The sequence below is a fragment of the Podarcis erhardii genome (genome assembly GCF_964252035.2).
Source record: "Podarcis erhardii genome assembly, chromosome: 9".
In the NCBI taxonomy this organism is placed as follows: Eukaryota; Metazoa; Chordata; class Lepidosauria; order Squamata; family Lacertidae; genus Podarcis; species Podarcis erhardii.
Window position 1 is genome coordinate 19273694 of NC_138512.1, and position 25167 is coordinate 19298860.

A 25167-nucleotide genomic window follows, 5' to 3' on the forward strand; every position below is an offset into this window, starting at 1 on the left:
AAGTATATGCCCTAAAATCAAGGAATGATTTACCTCTAATTTGTCACAAGATATGCAAGAACCCCACAGAGAAAACACAAGGATTATGATGCCCATTGTACTACTGATATCCCTTCCCAGACAGTTGTTAACTAACCATTTGTCACAAAGTAATAAACTTGGAGACATACATGTTGCTAGCAGTGGAAGCCAGCCAATTAATGATTACAGTCTCTACTCTTACGGGATGTTATTCTCTCCATAAGAAACATGGTGGGCATCTCCAGGTAGTAGTAGTAGTAGTAGTAGTAGTAGTAGTAGTAGTAGTAATAATAATAATAATAATAATAATAATAATAATAATAATAATTTATTACTTTTACCCTGCTCATCTGGCTGGGTTTCCCCAGCTACTCTGGGCGGCTCCCAACAGAATATTAAAAACACGATAAAACATCAAACATTAAAAACTTCCCTAAACAGGGCTGCCTTCTAAAAGTCAGGTAGTTGATTATTTCCTTGACATCTGATAGAGGGCATTCCACAGGGCGGACACCACTACCGAGAAGGCCCTCTACCTGGTTCCCTGTAACCTCGCTTCTCGTAGGGAGGGAACCGCCAGAAGGCCCTCAGAGCTGGACCTCAATGTCCGAGCTGAACGATGGGGCTGAAGATGCTCCATGTAGGTCTTTCAGGACTGGTGTTACATTGTCCTGGTGGCCACTCCCAGTCCCCAGTCTAGCTGGATTAATTGTAGTTTCTGAGTCACCTTCAAAGGTAGTCCCACGTAGAGCACATTGCAGTAGTCCAAGCAGGAGATAACTAGAGCATGCACCACTCTGGCGAGACAGTCTGCGGGCAGGGAGGGTCTCAGCCTGTGTACCAGCTGGAACTGGTAGACATGGACCTGTGCCTCCATGGACAGCTGTGAGTCTAAAATGACTCCCAGGCTACACACCTGGTCCTTCAGGAGCACAGTTACCCCATGGAGTCCTCCACAGCTGCTTGCCTCCTGTCCCCCAAAATCAGTACTTATGCCTTGTCAGGATTCAATCTCAATCTGTTAGCTGCCATCAATCCTCCAACCACCTCCAGACCCTCACACAGGTCCTTCACCGCCTTCACTGGTTCTGATTTAAAAGACAGGTAGAGCTGGGTATCATCCGCATACTGATGAACACCGAGCCCAAACCTCTGTTTGAAAGCTGCAAGCTGACCTTCCCTGAACATTCTTCAGTGTCACAGTGGACCTACTAAGGCAAAGGTGTCTTGACCCTCTGGTGGCCTTCAGCTTCAGAGCTCAGGTGTCACCAAGGATCAGAGCAACCTACAACAAGAGAGTTCAAGGCTGAGGGTTGCTTTGAAATGACACATGACATTAAATAATTTGGAGTGTTCCTGTTGAGCCTCAGTTCCAGACAGCTAGCCATGTTCTTTTCCAGGATACTCCATTTGCACCCCAATTTTCCATTTCCCCTCCCACTCTATTGCTCACTGAGCACACTCTCAGGCCTCACTGAAATAATTTGGGTTTCCCCCTGCCCTTTCAGTTTATTTTCCTACAGATTTTTTTCTACAAAACCAGTCCTACTGATACTTTTGTGAGTGGATGGCACAGTTTTGGCTACATAAGGATCAGGACTCAAATAATGACTTTGCTGTTAGTGTAGAGAACTGAGGCTACACTGACTTGGGTTGGGCAGAAACTGAGTTGAATTCAATGAGATTTTCAAGCAAGTAAACATGTATAGGATTAGGCTGTAAGAATTTCCTTGGTGTCATATGCTTTTTGATGGAAAACCACAGACGGATCGTGGCATTTGCTGTTCATAGTAAGTAGTGCATAATCTGAGTAAAAGTGTTTCTGAAGAGATACATTGTGGTTGGAATTCAAATCTAAACCATGCTTGCTATTGAGAACAGAGAATTGAAGTGGGGTGAAGGAAGGCTAGATTAATCAGCAGTAGACTAAGCAAGTTGTTTAGCTTCTTCTTTTTTGCAAAATCTTTAAAAAATAAATAAAAATGAAGTTTGAGCTATTTTTAAGGAAATTTGCCAAAATTTAGACTTCCGACTTGGAATGTCTGGATTTTCCCAGACATTAAATCGATTTCTGCCCAGACACTGTTTCCAACTATTGTATTCTAGCTATGTCTGGGAAATTTTGGACACATGGCAACCCTTATAGAGTTGGAAGGGACCCTGAGGATGATTTTGTCCAACCTGAATACGCAGCTGTCCCATACAGGCGTCAACCCTGCAACCTTGGCAGTGTCGGCATCACACTATAATCAACTGAGGTATCCTGACATATAAATTTAACATTCAGTCACAAATGTGACTGTGGGCATGATGATAGAAATGTAGGTTTTATTTTGTCTCATCCACCAGAGTGTTGTAATGCTGAAATGAATTTGGAGAAGGACCCCGATCCAAAGGACTGTGGACAGAAAGAAAATAGCCACTCACGCTGGTCAGCAAATATGCTTCACATGATAACTTGAAAACACCTGTGAAACACATTTCCCCCTCAAAGAATTCTGGGCACTGTAGTTTGTTAAGCATGGCTGGGAATTATAACTCTGTGAGGGGAGAACTAAAGTGCCCGGAATTCTCTGTGGGAAAGAATGTGTTTTGAATGTGCTTTGAAAATGTAATATATACACAGCCTTGAATGGGAGCTTCTGCAAGAGTCTGCATAGATAAGATTCTGCCGCTCTGGTCGTGTTTCCATTTGTGCAAGAGTTTGCTCAGGGTGTTGTTCAGGTAGCAGAACATAGCGGCTTTAGTTTCACTTATCTCAACACTGCACATTTAGAGACATTCAAATTTGGAATTTGTAAAGCATTTAGGCCCTTTCCCCCTTGTGAGCCAGACTATGTGTTTTCTGTCTATCAGGGCATGGTAACTGGGCGCTCGGTTTGTAAAATGCTATGCACCTCCCCAAATCAAAAGTTGTGGCTGGGTCAGGGAGCAGATTGCATTCCAGATTACAAAATAAAATAAATGCAGAATGTACCTTGGTTCTCCCCACACCCCAATGAGTTCCTATTTACTATAGAATTATAGATAAAATCTTGGTTATCTAGTAACCACTGAAATTGCTGGTAGCTGGCAACCTAATCTTGGGTATCTAGTCGGCATAAGACCTTTGATACTTGGAAAGGTATTGTCACTCCTGAGTTGGTCCTTGGCTTAATTAGGATGAAAGATGGAGTTTGGTTAACCAGCACAGTATCACTCAATCCCCTAGTTTCTCTTGCACAATAAGGAAGGTGGTTGAAGATAATCTTTTGCCCAAGGACTAGATGCTATCTGTGTTTGGTCAACACTAATTAACTGCCACATAGCATCTTCCACACAAAAAGTGTTCTGGAAGGCTTGGACTTATTTCCAAATGGTAAAATATAATGTATACAGTGGTACCTCAGATTACGTACGCTTCAGGTTACAGACTCCGCTAACCCAGAAATAGTACCTCAGGTTAAGAACTTTGCTTCAGGACAAGAACAGAAATCGGGTTCCGGCGGCCCGGCGGCAGCAGGAAGCCCCATTAGCTAAAGTGGTGCTTCAGGTTAAGAACAATTTCAGATTAAGAACGGACCTCCAGAATGAATTAAGTGCTTAACCCGAGGTACCACTGTAATATATTGTAAGTGTACCTCTGTCACAGCTTTCAGTTATAAAAAAAGCATGGCATTTCCTTTTGCTACACGGCCAGCCTTGTTGCAGATACTCCAAGTGTCCCTATTTTTCAGGGATGTCCCTGATTTACAAAAGCCGTCCCGGTTTCCGATTTGATCCTGGAATGTCTCACTTTTCCTTAAAGATAAAGGGACCCCTGACCATTAGGTCCAGTCGTGACCGACTCTGGGGTTCCAGCGCTCATCTCGCTTTACTGGCCCAGGGAGCCGGCGTACAGCTTCCAGGTCATGTGGCCAGCATGACTAAGCCGCTTCTGGCAAACCAGAGCAGCGCACGGAAATGCCGTTTACCTTCCTGCCGCAGCAGTGCTGTGATGGTTCTAGAGGTTGCTCATGCGTAAGCTGGTGCAAACACCTGGGTGTATTGCCTGAGTGAACCTTTTCTGTCCGGACAGCCACTCACCCGTGGTTGTCTCAATCGCTGGCAGAATCCGTCAGTGGGCATTTCTTAAACTTCTTCCAGCAAAGCAGCTCTTTGATGCCTAGTCTCCTCCTACTCTCTCTGCGCAAAAGCCTTCTGCGCAAGGAGGGGGTAGGCAGCGGAGGACCTCTACTCTCCCCGCTGGTCCCCGGCAAGGAGTCATGGGACCGCCTCGCCACTTCCTCCATCTGCCCCCCTTCTCCACTGGTGCTACGCTGATTCTCTTCCCCAGAAGATGGGCTGCCTCTCCCAATCCTGGGACGCTCTCTGGAATCCCTCTGGATTTTGTTCTCTCCCTCCGGCACTGATGGCAGTTCCCTGACAGGTACCTATTGATCTACTTGCACTTTGACATGCTTTCAAACTGCTAGGTTGGCAGTAGCAGGGACCAAGCAACGGGAGCTCACCCTGTCGCAGGGATTCGAACCGCCGACCTTCTGATCGGCAAACCCTAGGCTCTGTGGTTAGACCACAGCGCCACCCACTTTTCCTTAGGATGCCCCTATTTTCACTGGAGAAATGTTGGAGGGTATGGAGTTATCTGAGCCCCAAGCCATGTGAAAGCAATCATGTATAGGGAAGGGGTTTTTTATGTTTAATGTTTTGTTATGTTTTTTATGTATGTTGGAAGCTGCCCAGAGTGGCTGGGGCAACCCAGTAAGGTGTGTGAGGTATAAACAGTAAAACTATCATAATGGAATGGGATGTCCCTGTTTTCATCGGAAACCGTGGGAGGGTATAGCATTGCCTTCCAGGGACTTTTGGAGAAAACCGTTTAAACATAGCATAACCAATTTTTGACAGATGACAGAAGTGCAGGGCAGGCTTTTTCATTTTGTTTTTCTGCAACAAAGGCTCAGAAGCTAACGGGAAACTGGAACCGTCACCACGGCATGAGTTTTTACTTATTTGTTTCATTTCCCTATACAGTGGTACCTCAGGTTAAGTACTTAATTCGTTCCGGAGGTCCATTCTTAACCTGAAACTGTTCTTAACCTGAAGCACCACTTTAGCTAATGGGGCCTCCTGCTGTCGCTGCGCCACCGGAGCACGATTTCTGTTCTCATCCTGAAGCAAAGTTCTTAACCTGAGGTACTATTTCTGGACCCGAGGTACCACTGTATTATGGGTAGCCAACATGGTATCTGCCAGATGATGTTGGACTCCAACTCCCATCAGCCCTGTTCAGCATAGCTAGTAGTAAGGGCTGGTGGGAGATGTAGTCCAACAACATGATATGGGGGGGGCACCAAATTAGCTCCCCCTGCTTTATTTCAGTTTTACCTTTTGGCTCACAAGAACCCCTGCTCCTCCCCAGGTGGTAAACAAGCAATGGGATCAGAAGAAGCAGTAGCCTAAGGGAAAATAAATATCCGCTGGTGCAGATGTGCTGTAAGTGCTTGTGCAAGCATTCACACAATCCTACAATATACAGCCATCCTCCAGCTGGCACAAGAGGTCGTGGACACCCTTGCAGAAGCAGAAGATATTTGGATTTAATTTTGCCGCCTCTTTGTTAAATTTCACATAGCCAGCGTACTCCAGAAATATTCAAAATAAGTGATATAAACAAATCAAAGCAAGATAAAGCAAGGCATTGAGATCAAGAAATGGCAATGCAGACTTTTTAGTTAAGAAGAGAGTTCTGTTTCAGGAACTTGTTTAGCCTGTTACAAACAGTCCACATGTTGTGAACTGTATACTGTTCAAACAGGAGCTGCTGCTCGACACTTGCGGTACTGTAAAAATTAATATCTGTTCAGGAGTACATTCCTGACTGCTCTAAGCATTCTTAATGGATTTATATTAACTAATTTAGCATTGTACATCAAATGCACGAGGAACAGGGAAATGTGCAGAAAATCCCGTGTACCTGCGAGGATATAGCACCTATTATTGATTGTACCGCCACTATCTACTTAGCCTTTACATTTAGCCTTGATCTTCAAGGTGCAAAGCAGATTAGGTATCGAGCAGCGACCCAGGGGAAAAAGAACAACTGCAATCAAGATCTGCTTAAAAAAAATAAAAATAAAAATCCATGTATTGTGGTCAGTCTTAACTTTTATGCTTGTTTGTTTTGCAGTTAATAATCTGTTGCTGAGGTCTATCAGTCAGAGCATGAACCAGGTTGAGATGTCAGGAATAAGTGCCAGAGGTGGAAAGTCACAGTGTGTCTCCAAACCGCCCCCCCCCCCATCTTGATTTTTAGGTAGATCACATTTGTATCTAATTCTTTCTGCAAGGAGTTCAGAGCAGTGCACGCCGGGTGCAAGAAGTACAAAAGGCAGCCTCATCGTTAAATGGTGGAGTTTGCTACCTCAAGATGAATCGATGGCGCTTTTGGACAGTCGCCATTTCCCAGTGGGATTCATCCAGACTCTGGCAAATTCCATTTGCGTAAATATAGTTGATTGAGAAGTCCTTTGCAACCAACCCACTTCCCCCCAAATATCGTATGTTTTGTGTTATGTACTGAGTTGAATAGGATCCAAGATGCAGCAGTGTGATTGGTCCTAGAACAATAGGATTCAGAATGCAGCAGTCTGATTGGTCCACAGGAGCCACCCAATCCAGCTCCAGGTTGAAGTGAATCTGCAACCTGTTTGGCCTACAGTAGAATCCCGGAATTAGCCAATCACGTGGGGCCCATTGTGTAAATAATGTATATAAAGCAGACATTCTGGGGGAACTTCCATTCCTCCTGACCACTATGAGCTGAATAAAGAGCATGAAATCCACTCTCGACTCTGAGTATATTTCATTTTGCAATAAGAAAAGTGATGGGAACATGCACTATAATGTGTGGGAGAGCACCCAATGCAGCTTTATCTAACCTCCTCACAAACAAATCAGGATGAATGCTTACTAAATAGCCAATGTTATCTAGGGCTGCCATACGTCTAGGATTTCCCAGCCAATACTGCAGCAGTCGACAGCAGTGTCCGGGCAGAAATCGGCGAAGTGTTTGGTGAAATCCAGGCACATGGCAGCCCATGTCGGCAATGCCGTTTTTGCCGACTTCCCATAAAAACTCGGCAAGTTTTCTGTCCGGATTTTCACTTTTTGAAATGTGGTATCCCTAATGCTACCTAACCTTCCTGCAAGCAAATCAGGATGAATGCTCAATAAACAGGCTCTCAGACAGCTTTAAAAGGGGATTAGACAGGTGCAGAGAGGAGGTCTATTTTGCTATTGCTTGTGGGTTTCCCAGAGACATCTGATTGGCTACCATGGGAAGCAGAATGCTGAATTAGAAAGTCCTTTAGTATGATCTGGGACGCGGGTGGCGCTGTGGGTTAAACCACAGAGCCTAGGACTTGCCGATCAGAAGGTCGGCGGTTTGAATCCTCGCGACGGGGTGAGCTCCCGTTGCTTGGTCCCTGCTCCCGCCAACCTAGCAGTTCGAAAGCACGTCAGAGTGCAAGTAGATAAATAGGTACCGCTCCGGCGGGAAGGTAAACGGCGTTTCCATGCGCTTCTCTGGTTCGCCAGAAGCGGCTTAGTCATGCTGGCCACATGACCTGGAAGCTGTACACCGGCTCCCTTGGCCAATAAAGCGAGATGAGCGCCGCAACCCCAGAGTCGGTCATGACTGGACCTAATGGTCAGGGGTCCCTTTACCTTTACCTTAGTATGATCTAGTAAGGTTGTTCCTATGTTCATATCCTGAACCACTCAACAATCTATTGAGTCCGCTAGACACCAACCATAGAGTTTCATGGTTGAGCAGGGATATGACTCACTGGTACCTGTCTGATGCAGACTTCTCCCCCTTTTCCCTCCATCTCAAAGGTTAATGCTAATGTCTAGACCTTGGGCAGCTGTCCTGACATAGATTGCGGCATTGGAAGCCCATAAAACAACTGATAGCAGATTCTTCCATGATGCCAGTCTGAAGCAGTCCTCAACTTGGTTGCTACTTCGCTATTTGAATAAAGTTCTGCAACTAGAACCAGCAGTACCAAGCTATTTATGACTCAATTGGTCAGTTAGTTAAGTATTTTTTATTATTATTTACTTGGTTCGGGGCGGGGGCCGCTCCCGGCTACACCCATGCATGCAAATGGAGTAAGAATTTCAAAGTAAACTAATTCCTGAGCAGAATTGGTTTGCTGAGTCATTGACGGTTCGGCTCTTGAGAAGCGTTTCCCAACATTGGTCAGCATTTTCTCTGTATGTCAAGAGATGTTCTCTTCGGACAAAGGCAAAGAAGCCCACGTCAGAGGCAAAGGTAAATGCGAGATAATCTGGCATGCACCTTTATCTCAGGAGGAGAGGTCAAATTGCCTCGTGGAAGCAAAATACATTTGAAATGCCCTTCATGACCCTTCTAAGCAAAACTGATACTCTCTCATCCCATTCCAAACATTGTTTTGCCTTTTTCATACTGCTGGTCTTCCAGAGATCACAGTGCTCGGGTTCAGGGATAACTTACTCAAATAAAGAACATGAAGAGTAAGATGTGAAACAGGGGCCACTGGGGTGGAAAACAGCAAGCTGGGACTCATCTGTTGTTGTTGTTGTTTAGTCATTTAGTTGTGTCTGACTCTTCGTGACCCCATGGACCAGAGCATGCCAGGCACTCCTGTCTTCCACTGCCTCCTGCAGTTTGGTCAAACTCATGTTGGTAGCTTTGAGAACACTGTCCAACCATCTCGTCCTCTGTCGTCCCCTTCTCCTTGTGCCCTCCATCTTTCCCAACATCAGGGTCTTTTCCAGGGAGTCTTCTCTTCTCATGAGGTGGCCAAAGTATTGGAGCCTCAGCTTCATGATCTGTCCTTCCAGTGAGCACTCAGGGCTGATTTCCTTCAGAATGGAGAGGTTTGATCTTCTTGCAGTCCATGGGACTCTCAAGAGTCTCCTCCAGCACCATAATTCAAAAGCATCAATTCTTCGGCTATCAGCCTTCTTTATGGTCCAGCTCTCACTTCCATATATCACTACTGGGAAAACCATGGCTTTAACTATACGGACCTTTGTTGGCAAGGTGATGTCTCTACTTTTTAAGATGCTGTCTAGGTTTGCCATCGCCTTTCTCCCAAGAAGCAGGCGTCTTTTAATTTCGTGACTGCTGTCACCATCTGCAGTGATCATGGAGCCCAAGAAAGTAAAATCTCTCACTGCCTCCATTTCTTCCCCTTCTATTTGCCAGGAGGTGATGGGCCCAGTGGCATAGCTCATAGCTTCTCTAGGGACTCATCTACACAGCTGCAAATAAAATGTGTTGTAAAGTGCAATATGCAAATGTGACACTAGATAGTGAGAGTGAGCTATGCAAATTTCAATGGATTTTTCAAAACTTTTTTTAAAAGCATTTTCACAGCAGTTTTTTATGTGTGTGTAGATTCCACCCTGGTCTTGCCTCATCCACGACTAATCAACTGCTTGGATATGCAGAACTTGCACATTACAAGTGTCATATAATGGTTATTCCAAATCTGTGAGGAGCTGATATTTTAGTGCAATTAACATGAGACAGGGAGGCTCGCTAGGTCCCCATTCCCTGATAGGTTCTCCATGTCTTCTCTAGGTCCCCACCCCACCCTGAGAGGTTTGTAGGGTGACTACACAAGAACAGGCCTTTTCTGGAGTGGCTCTGCATTTGTAGAGAGCTCTCCCCGGAGAGGCTCATCTGGCACCTTTGTTACATGTCTTTAGGTGCCAGGTAATAACATTCCTCTTTACCCAGGCCTTCAGCCAGTAAATGATCTATGGCCTGTTAAATGTGGGGGGACGGACTGTTATTATGATTATTTTACCATTATGCTGTGTGTTATTATGCTATGTATTATTAATATTTTATTATGCTGAGTATGTTCCTAATGTTGTACAGCACACTAGGAGCTTTGGATAGAAAGTGGTATACAGTCATACCTCAGGTTAAAGTCGCTTCAGGTTGAGCATTTTCAAGTTGCGCTCCACGGCGACCCGGAAGTAATGGAATGAGTTACTTCTGGGTTTCGTGGCTCGCGCATGCGCAGACACTCAAAATGATGTCACGCGCATGCACAGAAGCGGTGAATTGCGACCTGCGCACGCGCAGATGCGGGTTGTGTTCTGCTCAGGATGCGAACAGGGCTCTGCAATGGATCCTGTTCGCATCTAGAGGTACCACTGTATAAATTGAATAAATAATAATATACTACTTGAGGAGCCTGCTAATAACTTCTTGATTTCAGCAAGCCTACCCACACGTATAATTTAGTACTTGTTTTAACTGTTTTGCTGATTTACCCATGTGCTATTGATAACTATTTTGTATTATCTTATGCAGTGCTATTTTTCTAGAAAAAGAGGTGCTGGAACTCACCAGGAACACCTCCCTTATTCTCTTTGAATGGCAATGGCGCCCACCTGAGAGGTGCCAGAACTGAGCTCTGGCGAGTTCCGGCTGAACCCCCCCTCCCCCGATCTTATGTACATCACTTAGACTTATATTTGTTAAACCGTTTACTTTTTTTCTAAATATAATAATAATAATAATAATAATAATAATAATAATAATAATAGGGCTGGCTCTGCCGTTAGGCATGTAAGTTAGCTACTTCATGTTCAAGGTTTTTGTGAGGATAAAATAGAGAAAGAATATTGTGAGCTGCTTTGAACTCCTGTGGAGGAAGGGCAAGTCAGAGGTGTAATAAATAAATAAGTGGTTCAGTTATTTCATTTATTCTATTTTTGTCATTCAGACGTGCCCTATAGATTGTATGTCTCTGAAACCAAAATATCTTGAGTTTTTGGCTCGATATGAGGCTGCTAGCAAACGACAATTAATGAATGAATGAGCAATTAGATTCTCGTCTGACTATGTTGCCAATCTATTTGCATCTCTGTAAAAATGATAATAAAACCCCGTCAGTAATGTAGTATATTAACGCCAAATCCAAAATACTTACTGATAGGACGTTTTCTATTCTCTCCTCCTCCTCCTCCTTCTTCTTCATTAGGCACATGCAAGAGTCTGGCATAATTACAACAAACATTTCCGACCACAACAGAAAGGGTTTTTGTCGATCACTTTGGGATCCCACTGGATCGAACCGAGCAGATCCAAGAATGAAGAAGACATCAGAAAGTGTCAGAAGTCCATGCAGAAAGTGCTTGGGTGGTTTGCCAAGCCAATACATGGGGATGGAGATTACCCAGAAGAGCTGAAGACAGAATTTGCCTCTCTCTTGCCAAACAGTACTGAGACTGAGAAGAACTACATCAAAGGAACCGCTGACTTCTTTGCATTTTCCTTTGGTCCAAATAACTTTATACCCCCAAAGAAACTACCCAAAATAGGACAAGTTTTCTCGCTTGACCTGAGGGAAGTGTTGAACTGGATTAAGTTGGAATATAACAATCCTAGAATCCTGATTGCAGAAAACGGCTGGTTTACCAACAGCCACGTGAAAACGGAAGACACCACAGTTATCTACTTGATGAAGAATTTTATTAATAAGGTCTTGCAAGGTTTGTGAAGCTACTGAGTTTTTGAATGCACCCAACAGATCTGAATGAATGTACATGCAGATCCTGCTATTCAAGCATGGAGATTCACTTATCCAAACAGGAATTTGTACCCCAAACCTCACTATACACAGCACAGATTCATATATGCAAACAGTCAGGCTCATGTGTGGTACTGTAAACAAATAAGCAGCCTTAAACAAGCTTATGGTTTATGTATGTATGTATGTACGCATGCAGCCTATTGCAGTTTTTTATATAAAAAATGCAGTTATAATCAGCTGTCGAGGGGGTGGGGATGACTGATAATTAAGAGGATGACAGCAGGCATAGAAAGGGAATTTAACCACTGCAGTCCTGAGGGAAAACCCTGAAGCTAATATCCAATTAGTTCAATTCTGTTCTTAGTAGTATATTCACATGGTCCTATCCTTTGTTCACTGGAAATATCTGTGACTTGCAGAATGAAAGCTACATACCTCCATATCTGTCCTAAGTATGTTCAGAATATAACCACAGACTTGGCAAGTTAAACATTGGTTTACTTACAAACTCTTCAAAGGTCAGGTTCATGTGCTTTTCCATGCATCAGTCAGAAAACACAGGCAGTAGAACTTGATACCAGTGTAGGCTTTTCGTTCAGAGCAAATGCCTGCTTCAAAATAGGGTTCCCCTCCACCAGAGAATATGTCTTTAGGAGAAGAGTCAGTCCCTGACATCTCCAAGTAACCATGGGAATAACACTCTCTGAAACAATGGAGAACGATTACCATCCAATGGAGACAGGACAAAGCTATACAACTCAATGTCCTGAGTATAAAGGAACTTCCTGAATATCCTGTTTCAAAACCATTTTACTGTGCAAACTTTGTAATGCATATCATAGTCTGGTTTTCTAATATTGTACCTTTACTTTCATTTCCCCTGTGCAGCGATTAAATACGATCAAATCGATGTATTTGGCTATACGGCCTGGTCCCTCCTGGATGGATATGAATGGCAACATGCCTACAATAACCGACGTGGATTATTTTATGTAGATTTTAATAGCAAAGAAAAAGAGAGGATTCCCAAATCATCCGCTTTTTATTACAAGGAAATCATACAAGAAAACGGCTTTCCTCTGAAAGAACCAGCTTTCCACGGCCAGTTTCCCTGCGACTTCTCCTGGGGTGTGACAGAGTCAGTTATTAAGGTAGGCATAATAAAAAATGTAAGCATCTCAAGTCTCTCCTTGGACTGAGCTAAATTTAACAACAACATTATCTTCCTGCAGTCCCCAAAAAGTCACAAATGCATCTAAAAGACCTATTTGAGTTATGAATGTTCTTTCTTATTTAGGGTAGAGATGGATCTTTTGCACCTTTAATAGTTATGTAGAATTTCAATAGGCATACCCAGTTCTGCAAGCTCTTCTACTCAACTATTAGGAGACTTAGGACTCAGCTATACAGCTGCAAATAAAATGTTTTAAGTGTGTTGTAAAGTGCAATATACAAATGTGACACTAGATGGCAACAGTGAGCTATGGAAAATTCAATGTATTTTTCAAAACTTTTTTTAAAAAAAACATTTTCACCGCATTTTTTAATGTGTGTAGATTCCACCTTATTCTCTTTAGCATCTTTCCACCTGGTTATAATAGTTTGACAAATGAATCCAGTTTGAAGTTTCTCCCTGGATTTGTATGAACACTGTGCCTGGTTCATTTTGGACATAGAATTAATGCAGGCATATATCCATGCTCCCAGCTTCCTCGAGTGGCATTTTACTTATTTACGGCATTTGTATGCCATCCTCGTAGCGCAGAAGTAGAAAACAAATGAAACACAAAGGCATAAAGCTGTTTAAAAAGAAAGGGATGGGGAACTCTATGGGTGCTTTCAGATAGCTGCTATTTTCAGGTGAGATTCAGCCGCACAGCAGCAAATTCAGCTTGCAAATTGAAGTTGATCTGGAGATCCTGCACAACAAACCTGCTTCCCAAAAAGTTAAGATGTTTGCAGTTAGGAAAGTGATGGGAAATGCAGTGGAAAGTGAGGGATGACCAGGGCCAGATTTAGGTTTGATGAGGCCCTAAACTACTGAAGGTAATGGGGCCCTTTATATATCCAGCTGTCCTTTGTCGCTGTTTTTTGTGTTGAATATATGCTATATGGTAATTTATGGACTTAATAGGTATCTAAAGCCATTTGCACATGTTGCCATGCAACCAGTCCATGCAGAATGTATGTACCCTATTATATAGAAGTGAGCAAACCAGTGATATTTTAGGGAGCAGGCTAGTAGGTGGGGCCCATTACTCATAGGAGCCTACACAACACAAAACACTGTTGCTGTATGTGGGTTTTATTTTATTTGTTTTTTATCTTATATTTTGGAAATGTACATCCAGTTTTTTTCCCTTTAATTTTTTTGGGGGCCCCCAAGAGAATGGGGCCCTAAGCTATAGCTTGTTTAGCTTATACATAAATCCAGCACTGTGGATGACCCTTGCTTGGCAGAACAATGTCTAGCCTCGCCACAAACCATTAGGATGAATGCTCAATAAACAGGATGTCTGAAAGTGGCCTACGAATATAATAAAAGAGAACTCACTGCAAAGGTTGGGGTGTTTTCCATCTTCAGTGGTTTCCCTAAACCCTTACCAACGCTACCACTTAATGCCATGTACTCAAATCTGGTCAGACATAGTTGTTATATTTAACAAAGATATCAGTGTTTAGTTATTACAAGAGTATGCAGTACACAAGCTTATGTGGTTACTTAAATATACCTTTGTCTCTATAAATGGGTATATACCTTGCTAACCTACTATTTTAAAAATATATTTATTTATTTATTTATTTATTTTATTTTGACAAAGTAATAATCACAAATAAATAAGAATAAAAAGTGCCCCCCACCACCAAGACCATTCCATTGTAACTATCCAGCCTCCCAAAATTTCAAAACCTCTTGCGACGTTTTGACCCCTTTCCGTTTTAACAGTAGAAATTCTACAAACTACCCTCAATATCTCCTCAGAATCATTTCTCCTGCCTGTTCCCTGACTTACCTTAATAGCACAGGTTAATTTATCATTAATAGCCAATGCTTTTTTTCTGGGGAGACGCTGGGGTACACATACCCCTAAACATTTTGTGAATCTAAGTTTGGCCTCATTGAGGGGCAGTACTTCAATATGAGTAGGAAAATGAGAGTACCCCTTGTGACGTTAACATAAGAGAGAGTGCTGGAGGTGAAATAGTTAAATAGGTTGCAGAGTCAGGACCCAGGGGGGTGGAGTCAGGGGGACTATAAAACCAGTTCTGGGAAGAGTTCGTTGGGAGTTGTGGGTGACTAGTTGGTTGGATTTCGTGGGTTGGCTGGTTGGGAAAGGCAGTTGGTAATAGAGAGACAGTTAGGGCAGTGGGTTCTTGAGTGTGGGGAGGTAGAAGAGAGAGAGAGGAAAATAAGACTAAGAAAGTAAAGAGCAAAACGTTTGGAATGCTGTAAAAGTTTTGTTGTGTCTGAAATAAAATACACTCTTCTTTATTAATTGAGAAGCTGACTGAGACTGAAGTGATTTTACCAGGGAGGACCTGGTTGGTGGCAGCGGATTAGTGGTGCACGGGTCAATAGTCTGTGAGACGACCGGGGGCTCCGTACGAACGCCACACCCCTAAACTTTTTTTTTTCAGAAAAAAAAGCACTGTTAATAGCTATATCCCAAACTTCTTTATACCATTCTTCCATTTTATATTCTGCTTGCCTCCACCACTTCCTAGCTATAAATTCATACAGCTGTCAATAAATCCTTCAGAGCCTGTGAACCTTCCACCCCACCGTCAGCTTTAACCCAAACTTATTACTGTCACTTTAAATACCAGTTGCTTATTTTTTACTTTTACTTTGAGGAAGCAGTTAGTAACCCTATTGAAGGTCCTTTCTCAGAATTCCCTCTTATGTCCTCCACCCTCCTTCCCCCCCCCCAGCCTAAACCCAGTGATTCAGCTGCCCCAGCTTTTGTTACCAAGCCCTTCTGCCTTTCTCCAGGGGTGGACTTTGGTAATATTGCACCCTGAGCAAGGACAAAATTCCTGCCCGCCCCCAGCTAAATCTTTCTTATATTCACAATAATTCATTTTAGTACATTTGCTTTTTTATGGATCTGCTCAGTAGGTTCCCTGTATAAATGTAGATTATATATTATATATTATTATTATTATTATTATTATTATTATTATTATTATTATTATTATTATTATTATGCACCCCTCAGCTTGGCACCCTATGCAGGGGGTGGACTGCCTGCACTGACCTAAATCCATTGCTGCTTCCTCTCAAGTCTTCTGCCTTGAGACTCTTCTTCCAGCTGTCCACTGATGGGAACTGACTCTGGCTGACTCGCACCCAGCCATATATTCACTTTTTCTGGCCACCACAGCCAATCACATAGGCTAACTAAAAATTCTAAACCTCCAACCACCAATCAGAATATGCATGCTTTCGATCCCTCTTTTGCATACTGAGTGTTCTAACTTCCACCCGTCCTCTGTTGTCAGTTAAGGTCCCTGCCCCCCCCCCCATGGTGACAGTTAAACCAACTTTCATTTGACTAGACAAAAGATTCTGCCCATCAAAGTACAATGTACATTGCGACACAAATGGCAGAATACGCTACATAATGCCTACTAAAACACAGCTTAGACTAACAGGATTTCTTTTCACCTAGTAAAAAGTTCTGGGACAGATTTTTATAAGATAACTTCCTTATGAAAATACGGGAGACTACATATTTGGCAAAAATGGCAGGAGGAGGATGCCATATGAAACAAAGAATGGGGGACACTTACTATTTATTCACCAGTTGTGACGCTAAAGGAGAGCAAGTAGGTGATGATAAATTTAAGCTCTCCTTCCTGCCTACTGCTTCTGTAGGATAGTAAAGGTAAAGGGACCGCTGACCATTAGGTCCAGTCGTGACCGACTCTGGGGTTGCGGCACTCATCTCGCTTTATTGGCCGAGGGAGCCGGCGTACAGCTTCCGGGTCATGTGGCCAGCAGGACTAAGCCGCTTCTGGCGAATCAGAGCAGCGCACGGAAACACCGTTTACCTTCCATTTACCTGGCAGGAGCAGGGACTAAGCAACGGGAACTCACCCCGTTGCGGGCAAGTCCTAGGCTCTGTGGTTTAATCACAGATAACAAGCCTCATATAACCAACATACTTAAGTCTAATTAATGCATACTGAGTTTAATGCATGAAGGGATTAATACCATAGAGTAAGCCATCCTATCAGACATATCTCTGTCCAATTCCCTATTGGTCTCCCCTAGTCTACCTGAGAAGCTCAGCATGTGAAGAGGCTCAGCTAGTTGCTCCGGCTTAGCCAGCCACTCTTCAGTTCCTATGACAATAATTTAGGAACTTTCACCACGGTAACTAAGCCAAGCTTCACTGCCTGTGTAACTTTTCTGACTGATGTACGGAAAAGCACATGAACCTGACCTTTGGAGAGTTTGTAAGTACAGTGGTACCCTGGGTTAAGAACTTAATTCGTTCTGGAGGTCCGTTCTTAACCTGAAACTGTTCTTAACCTGAGGTACCACTTTAGCTAATGGGGCCTCCTGCTGCTGCTGCCGCAGCGCGATTCTGTTCTCATCCTGAAGCAAAGTTCTTAACCCAAGGTACTATTTCTGGATTAGCGGAGTCTGTAACCTGAAGTGTCTGTAACCCGAGGTACCACTGTAAACCAATTTTTTACTTGCCAAGTGTGTGTAGTAAAAGTGGTCTTTTACTACACTGGGAGAAGAGGGGAGTTTTGGAACTCACAAGGGCATATTTTAAAGGTTTAGCAGCCTATATTTCCAAGCCTTACTTTCATGTTTTGCGATTTTAAATCTTTGCTGGGTACTTGCCCAAAACCTGGATCTTGGCATCCAGGGAATTCTCCTTTTATATCTATTTTTTCAATTGAACAGCTTCACAGTAAAGTATGACTCACCACCACAAGTCAGAGCCACCCACAATTTCCATAATAATTGATCTCCAATCCAAATAGTTACAAATTCCTCACAGGCTACATGAGGGCAAAAACCCTGTCGCATAGTCTAAGGTTCATGTTTGGCAATGGTAGTTTTTGGCACTGGCAGGATTCCACTGATCCCTCAATATTCAGGCAGACTGGCATGTGAAAGACAGGTGACAAGCAGGTGCGTTGATTATTATGCTCCTTGGTACATATGAATTGGAGAGGATTTGGGAGGAAACAGAAATTGCCTGTGTTGTCTTATTTGCCACATGCCTAGAATGGAAATAAACACAGCAAGTACAACAGTCCACAGAAAGGATAGGCAACTGATGAGTTTTTCCCCCTTCATTTAATTTGCATTTACTTTGCACTGAAATCAACATTGCAGAACAATGTAATTCAGTGTGTAAAATTCCACCCCAGTAGACAGCATGCAGCACTTTTTTTTTTGTCTGAAGCCAAACTTGCAGAACGGAAACAGCACTGCAAGTGGCAAACATGGGTCAGAATGGATATCAGTGTCTCCTTACATCATTCCTTTCCTAGCAACCATCCATATATTCTCAAGGAAATGTGCATCACTCCCTGAGAACTGTGGTGGTAGAATAATTAGCTGTGAATCTGAGGCTAAGATAATACAGTGGCACCTTGGTTGTCAAACTGAATCTGTTCCAGAAGTCTGTTCCAAAACCAAAGCGTTCCAAAACCAAGGCACACTCTCCCATAGAAAGTAATGCAAAATGGATTAATCCGTTCCAGACTTATAAAAATAACCCCTAAAACAGCAATTTATCATGATTTTTACTATCTAACAAGACCATTGATACATAAAATGAAAGCAATAACCAATGTACTGCAGTCACACAATCAATCAATCAATCAATCAGGAGCTGAACTGGGTTCCACCCAGCCACAAAAAAGCTGCAAAAACAAAAATGCAAAATAAATAACAAAGACAGACCTCAGCGTAACACTCAAAACGGAAGTATGGCACTCAAAACGGAGCGATTTCAGCTTCCGAAAAAGGTTCGCAAACCGGAACACTTACTTCTGGGTTTGCAGCGTTTGGGTTCCAAGTTGTTCGAGTACCAAGGCGTTTGAGAACCAAGGTACCACTGTACTGGCTCTATCCAAGGAACTGGAGCATCTGCAGCAGGACTTTGTCACCCACCTCTGATCTGTTGCAGCCTCTTCTGCCTACCAAAAGGAGGGTCAGGTTTCACTTGGTCACAGGGGGGGCAAAGAATTGTAAATTGGCTAAATCAGCACACGTGCTGAGGTACACATCCACAGCTAGGTAATGCTGAACTCTGAACTTAATTGCTTTATATGGTGGGAGGGCTATTTAAAGAGAAACATATTTTACTTCAAAACGTATTTGGGTGCCCTTCTGCTATTTGAGGCCTTAGATCAGGCATCCCCAAACTCAGCCCTCCAGCTGTTTTGGGACTACAACTCCCATGATCCCTAGCTAACAGGACCAGTGGTCAGGGATGATGGGCATTGTAGTCCCAAAACAGCTGGAGGGCCAAGTTTGGGGATGCCTGTCTTAGATGCTTGCTCTGAAGTCTTTTCCTATAGGTACCACTGACACATCCTACCTACAGCATCTCCCACTCCTACAAGGAACCCTCTGGATCCAAGCAGTGGCAGAGCTTCACGCTCCAGCACTGGGGGCGGAGAGCAGGCGGGGGTGTGGCTGGCATGCATCCCGGGGGCGTGGCGCTCAGTGCAGGGGGGGAGCATCAATGGCACCCCACCATGATCATATTACTGGGGGCGATGTGCTCCCCCTAACCCCCTCTTCCCCCATCAGTGGAGCCAAGCCATAATTTTCTTAAAATATTCCTTTCCACATTCGTCAGGGCTTATTCTTCTCAAGAAGCAGAGCAAAACGATGTACTTTTACAGGCTGGCAAATGAAACCTAATTCAGCTCGGTTTCAGCCAGTCGCACGCACACCCGCAGGAAAGCCTGTGGATATCATGCTAAAAATGAGATCCATCTGCACTAATAGATAGTTTGGGGATATAGCATTGTGTTTATTAGTTTTAGTAGAAAACCTTGTTAGGTCTGCAGAGGCTAATTTGGCAGAGAAACAGATGGTTTCAGTTCAGAGCAATGAAATATGAATAAAACAATGCAGCAGCAACAAGATGGAAAATGTAGTTAAGAGAGCAGAAATAATAGCAGATATAAATTTATACACACACATATCTGCATTTGCTCCTTTGGGGAGGGGGTGCTTCCAATCACTTGTTGCCTTGCAGGTGCTATTTTGAGAGAGGGGTGTGTGTCTCACAATCATTCACTTTTAAAAAGTTCTGTCCTATTTATCTGCCTGACAACAGTCTTCCAAGGCAGCCGTCTTGATTTTCTGGCAATAACAGGAAAATTACACCTAATAAAAGCTGGATCTAGAAACATCAAAGAAGCGTTTCAGTTCAAAGCATTGTAAATGCAAACAGGGAAAATGGGTAGAGAAAAACTGGACGCCACATCGCCATCTGGTGACGCAATGTTATATCACACATACAACACATATAAATTGCTTTTTCTTTACCAGGCTACCTGAGTCCAAAGGATTTGGGCAGGAGTTAGAGGTCCTGAGGGGGCTGGGGATGTAAAATGTGTGCCTAGCCACAGTGCTCTTCAAGTTTGGATCCCCAGAACTTCCTCCTCCCTGACCATTGGCTAATGAAATATACTCAGAGTCAAGAGTGGATTTCATGCTCTTTATTCAGCTCATAGTGGTGAGGAGGAATGAAAGTTTCCCCAAAGTATCTGCTTTATATACATTATTTACACAATGGGCTGCACGTGATTGGCTAATTCCAGAATTCTCCTGTAGGTCAATCAGGTTGTGGAATCACTTCCATCTGGAGCTGGATTGGGTGGCTCCTGCAGACCTATCATACTGCTGCATTGTTCTAGGACCAATCAAACTGTTGCATTCTGAATCCTATTGTTCTAGGACCAATCAGACTGCTGCATTTTGGATCCTATTCAACTCAGTATATAACAGCTAAGCTGGCAGTGGATGATGGGAATTGTATTCCAACAACATCCGGGCAACCAAGCTTGAAAAGCACTGCTGTAGATGTTGCTGACACCGCTCTTTCCTGATTCCACAAGGCTGGTGGCACCTAATGTTTTCATCCCTGCAGAAAGGTTATGTCCTCACCCAAGTAGCCAGAGAGCCTGCAGCTCTTGGCTCTGGCTGGCAGCAGCCATGTTTTTATTTCTCCCTCAATGTTCTACTTTGTCACACATAGCCTGGTTTTCAAGCCCCCCCCCCCCATATTAATCTAGTCAAAGATCTATTTTCCATCAAACATCAGTTTTGGAAGGGAAAGTTTTGCAAGAGGTGGGTTGCACTCTCATTTACCTATTTACCTGTTCCTACAACCCCAAGACTGATTGACCCTCCTGCAGCTGCTATTTGCATTTCTTAAAAAGACTCGTACAACATAAAGTGACACATTTAGTGCCCACATAAAGTGACCTGCGCCCATTTATTCTGTGATGTTTAGGACTACCACGCCCAAACATCTGTGCTGGCTGGAGCTAATAGTTCTAAACATCTGCAGGACATCAGCTTGATGAAGGCTGCTTGAGAGAACCACATTTCTAAAACTATAGTTCTTTTCACAAGCTGGCCCGCTCTCCCTTTTGTTGCTTGCGTGTGAACGGCAGTCCAAGCAAGTTGGAGAATTCACCATCTCTGCCAGACTGTGTTTACACGCTTCTTTGTATTTCTGTAGAACTGCTATAGTGCCACCTAGTGATACAGAGAAAAAAGCCTGTTTATCATTTAGACTGGTTGCATTACAGCTTACAAGAACCATTTATATAACTGGTCTCTACTGGAGTTGTGAAACTAAACCTTTATTAAATCAAAAATCAAATTATGTGATTGTCATTTGCAGGCAGAATCTGTCGCTTCCTCACCACAGTTCTGCGATCCTAACCTCTATCTCTGGAATCTTACCGGCGATGGACTTTTCTACCAGGTGAAGGGAGTGAAACTGAAAACCCGACCGGCTCAATGTACGGATTTTGTTACCATTAAAACGCAACTTGACCTGCTGTCCAAATTGAAAATCACCCATTATAGATTTGCACTGAATTGGTCGCTGCTTCTGCCTAGCGGCGATTTGAAATCCATCAACGGCCAAGTCCTTCGTTACTATCGATGCGTGATCAGTGAGCTGCTCAAACTCAACATCAAGTCTGTGGTCACCTTATATTATCCAACTCACCGTTCTTTGGGGCTGCCTGGTCCTTTAGTCCAGAATGGTGGCTGGTTGAACCAGTCCACCGTCCAGGCTTTCCGAACCTACGCAGAGATGTGTTTTCGGGAGCTTGGGGACTTGGTTAAATTCTGGATCACAATAAATGAACCTAATCGACTCAGCGATATTTATAACACCAGCAGTAACCACACCTACCAGGCCGCGCATAATCTATTGATAGCCCATGCCTTGGCTTGGCATGTTTACGATAAACAATATCGATCCACGCAGCATGGTCAGATCTCTTTATCTCTGCATTCTGATTGGGCAGAACCCGCCAACCCATTTGTGGACACCCACTGGGAAGCTGCCAAGAGATTCCTTCAGTTTGAAATAGCTTGGTTTTCTGATCCGATCTTTAAGACGGGGGACTATCCTGCAGCTATGAGAGAATACCTCGACTACAAGAAGAGCAGAGGGCTCTCTGGTTCTTCCCTGCCATATTTCACAAAGGAAGAGAAGGAACTCGTGAGAGGGGCTGCTGATTTTTACGCGCTCAATCATTTCACCACGCGGTTTGTGATCCACGAATCTAAAAACGGGAGTCGGTACGACTTTGATCAGGACGTTCAATTTCTGCAAGACATCACCTGCCTAAACTCCCCATCTCGCTCAGCGGTCGTGCCTGCCGGTTTACGCAAAATACTAAACTGGATTAGAAAACGTTATGGCGACCTAAATATCTACATCACTGCAAACGGGATAGACGATCAGTCTTTAATTGACGATGGACTTCGTAAACACTACATTGAAAAATATGTCCAGGAAGCCTTAAAAGGTGAGTGGATGGTAAAAGATGCTAATCTAGAAGAGAGACGTAATGTGTTTTTATTTTCTATTTTTATGCTGTGAACAGCCCCGAGATCTACGGACAAAGGGCGGCATACAAATTTAATAAACAACAACACCACAGCTGTTCTGCTAGCACAGCACACTTGTGCAATGGTACTTTCCCCTCCTCGCTCCCCAGTAGTATAGGGGACTCAGCTACATTAGTAAAGAAGCAGCAGTTTGAATGTGCTATAAACATTTAACACAAGATGGTGCCAAAGAGCAGGAAATTTTAAAATGTGATTTTTCCATAGAGATTCTTTTGTTATAACTATCTAATTTCTGATTTATTTACAGCGGAGGTTTTTCCCCTGCGTCTAGATCCACCCCAGGTGACCCATTTTTCTGCTCTTTTAAGTTACCCAAAATGTTATGCCCTGGTTCATAGATGTCATAGAGCTATAGTCCAAGCAGGATTATAATTTAAGGTGGTAGGCAGCCACCACTGATGGGAGCTGAATATAGCTCTCGTTCAAATGCTCCCCCACCTGCCCACCACTGAGATGCTGAAGGGCAGTGAAATCGTAGCCAAGAAGCTCAAAGCCTATATATGACTGACACCCTTCTCTCAAAATTAAAGCAATGCCCAGGCTTTAACATTCAAAAACTTTGCTTGCAGAAACTCCAAGCTATAGATGAATTAAAGCATGGGTTTACAGACTTTAACCTCCTAACAACTTTATTTCCCTCCCTTTCCAGAGCTCAATGTATCTCAGGCCAGGCCTTTACCTTCTCCTACAGCTTTGCTCTTTCTTTTCAAGCCAAGAAGCAGCCCTGCAACACTCAATTCAACTTAGCAGGGTTCACAGTGGATTCTAAAACACAGCCATCTTGCTTCACATAAAATGGGAGTCTCTCCCAGGTGACTAACATTAGCCAATCACATGAGAACTACTAGAGAACTCTCTAGAATTCAGCTACCAACTGAGCAAATTTAAACACATAGCAATGCATACAAGCATTTGCAATTTCTGTGAATTCATTTACTGTACTTAACGTGAAGCATTTCCAGAGAAAATTGGAAAAGTGACTGCCACCACTACAGGAAGGGATGTTTCTATGGAGGGGCCTTTTTGGAGGAAGGCATCCAATCGACATGCCAAGCCTCTCCAATCTGTTTTAAATACTATACAGTGGTACCTCGGGTTAAGTACTTAATTTGTTCCGGAGGTCCGTACTTAACCTGAAACTGTTCTTAACCTGAAGCACCACTTTAGCTAATGGGGGCCTCCTGCTGCCACCGTGCCGCCGGAGCCCGATTTCTGTTCTTATCCTGAAGCACTGTTTCTAGGTTAGCCGAGTGTGTAACCTGAAGTGTATGTAACCTGAAGCGTATGTAACCCAAGGTACCACTGTAAAATAATCCTTTTGCTTCACACATTCGGGCAATGCCATTTAACAGCAAATAATTCACTTATTTCTTGTCGTTTCCAGCCTACCACATTGACAAAGTCAACGTCCGAGGCTATTTTGCGTTTAAACTCACCGATGAAAAATCCAAACCCAGACTGGGCTTCTTCACCCACGAAGCCAAGGCCAAGGCGTCCGTTCCGTTCTACAACCGTCTCATTAGCCGCAACGGCTTTCTCTTAGAGACTGCAAGCAACATCTGTGACAAGCCCGAGGAAGAAGCAACCTGCACGTTCTGCCTGCTTCTAGCGCAGAAAAAGCCGCTAGTGTTCTTTGGGTGCTGCCTTTGTTCGACTCTCATCTTGCTCTTAAGCATTATTGTTTTCCACAAAAGGAAAAGGAGAAAATGGTATTGGTCGAAAGATATGGAGTACATGTGCGTTCCTGTCAAAAGTAGACACAGGAAAGTTCTCAACCAGATATAGAGTGGTCTTTTTTTCCTGCATGTGAATGTCAATGGCGAGGATAAGTTATTGAAAGCACTCCAAATCACTCCACCAAGATAATTTCAAAAAAATGCTGCTTTGCATGAGAATTCCCATGACAGTCGATTCAGGATTGTTATCAAGAATTCTTGTTCTGTGTTTACGCTGTCAGGGAATCCCAGGTTGTTTACTCGTGTGTTCATGTTTATCATAAAGTCACTCAGAACTCCAAGTCCCTTGCTTTTTACATCAACGTACACCATGAAAAGACACAGGGAAAATAAATGATACAAGTCTACCTTCCTTTCAACCTTTTTTTCCATCTTCAGAGTAAGACTCGATTACATAAAGGAAGTTTAGCAGTTGTCACGCCTGAAAATCTCGGGACGAGAGCAGGGAGAGATGTATACAAAGGATTTAAAAATGGTGTTAGTCCAATATATTACTTACAGTTCAAGCATAAATTCTTTCCTTTTGTAACCTAGTACAGTGACGGAACTAATTTGACATGAAAAGGGTATGCGTCACAATCTGTGCATTTTTACAGAAACGTCTCATAATTTGTGGCGCTATGCCTGCAGCTGTTGCGGATTGCAGGTGTAACATTTGCACACTTTCGTTTTGCTT

General features: G+C 43.4%; 1 protein-coding gene across 1 annotated transcript in view; it reads left to right on the plus strand.

Moving 5' to 3' along the window:
* KLB (klotho beta) overlaps positions 1-24772 on the plus strand; it is a 29508-nt gene extending 4736 nt beyond the window's left edge. The window contains exons 2-5 of the mRNA XM_081875693.1: positions 11055-11565; positions 12495-12757; positions 21509-22652; positions 24140-24772. Of these exons, the coding sequence (XP_081731819.1) occupies positions 11055-11565; positions 12495-12757; positions 21509-22652; positions 24140-24540 (2319 nt within the window). The 3' untranslated portion in view covers positions 24541-24772. The remainder of the gene's footprint in view (positions 1-11054; positions 11566-12494; positions 12758-21508; positions 22653-24139) is intronic.
* The last annotated feature ends 395 nt before the right edge of the window (positions 24773-25167 follow it).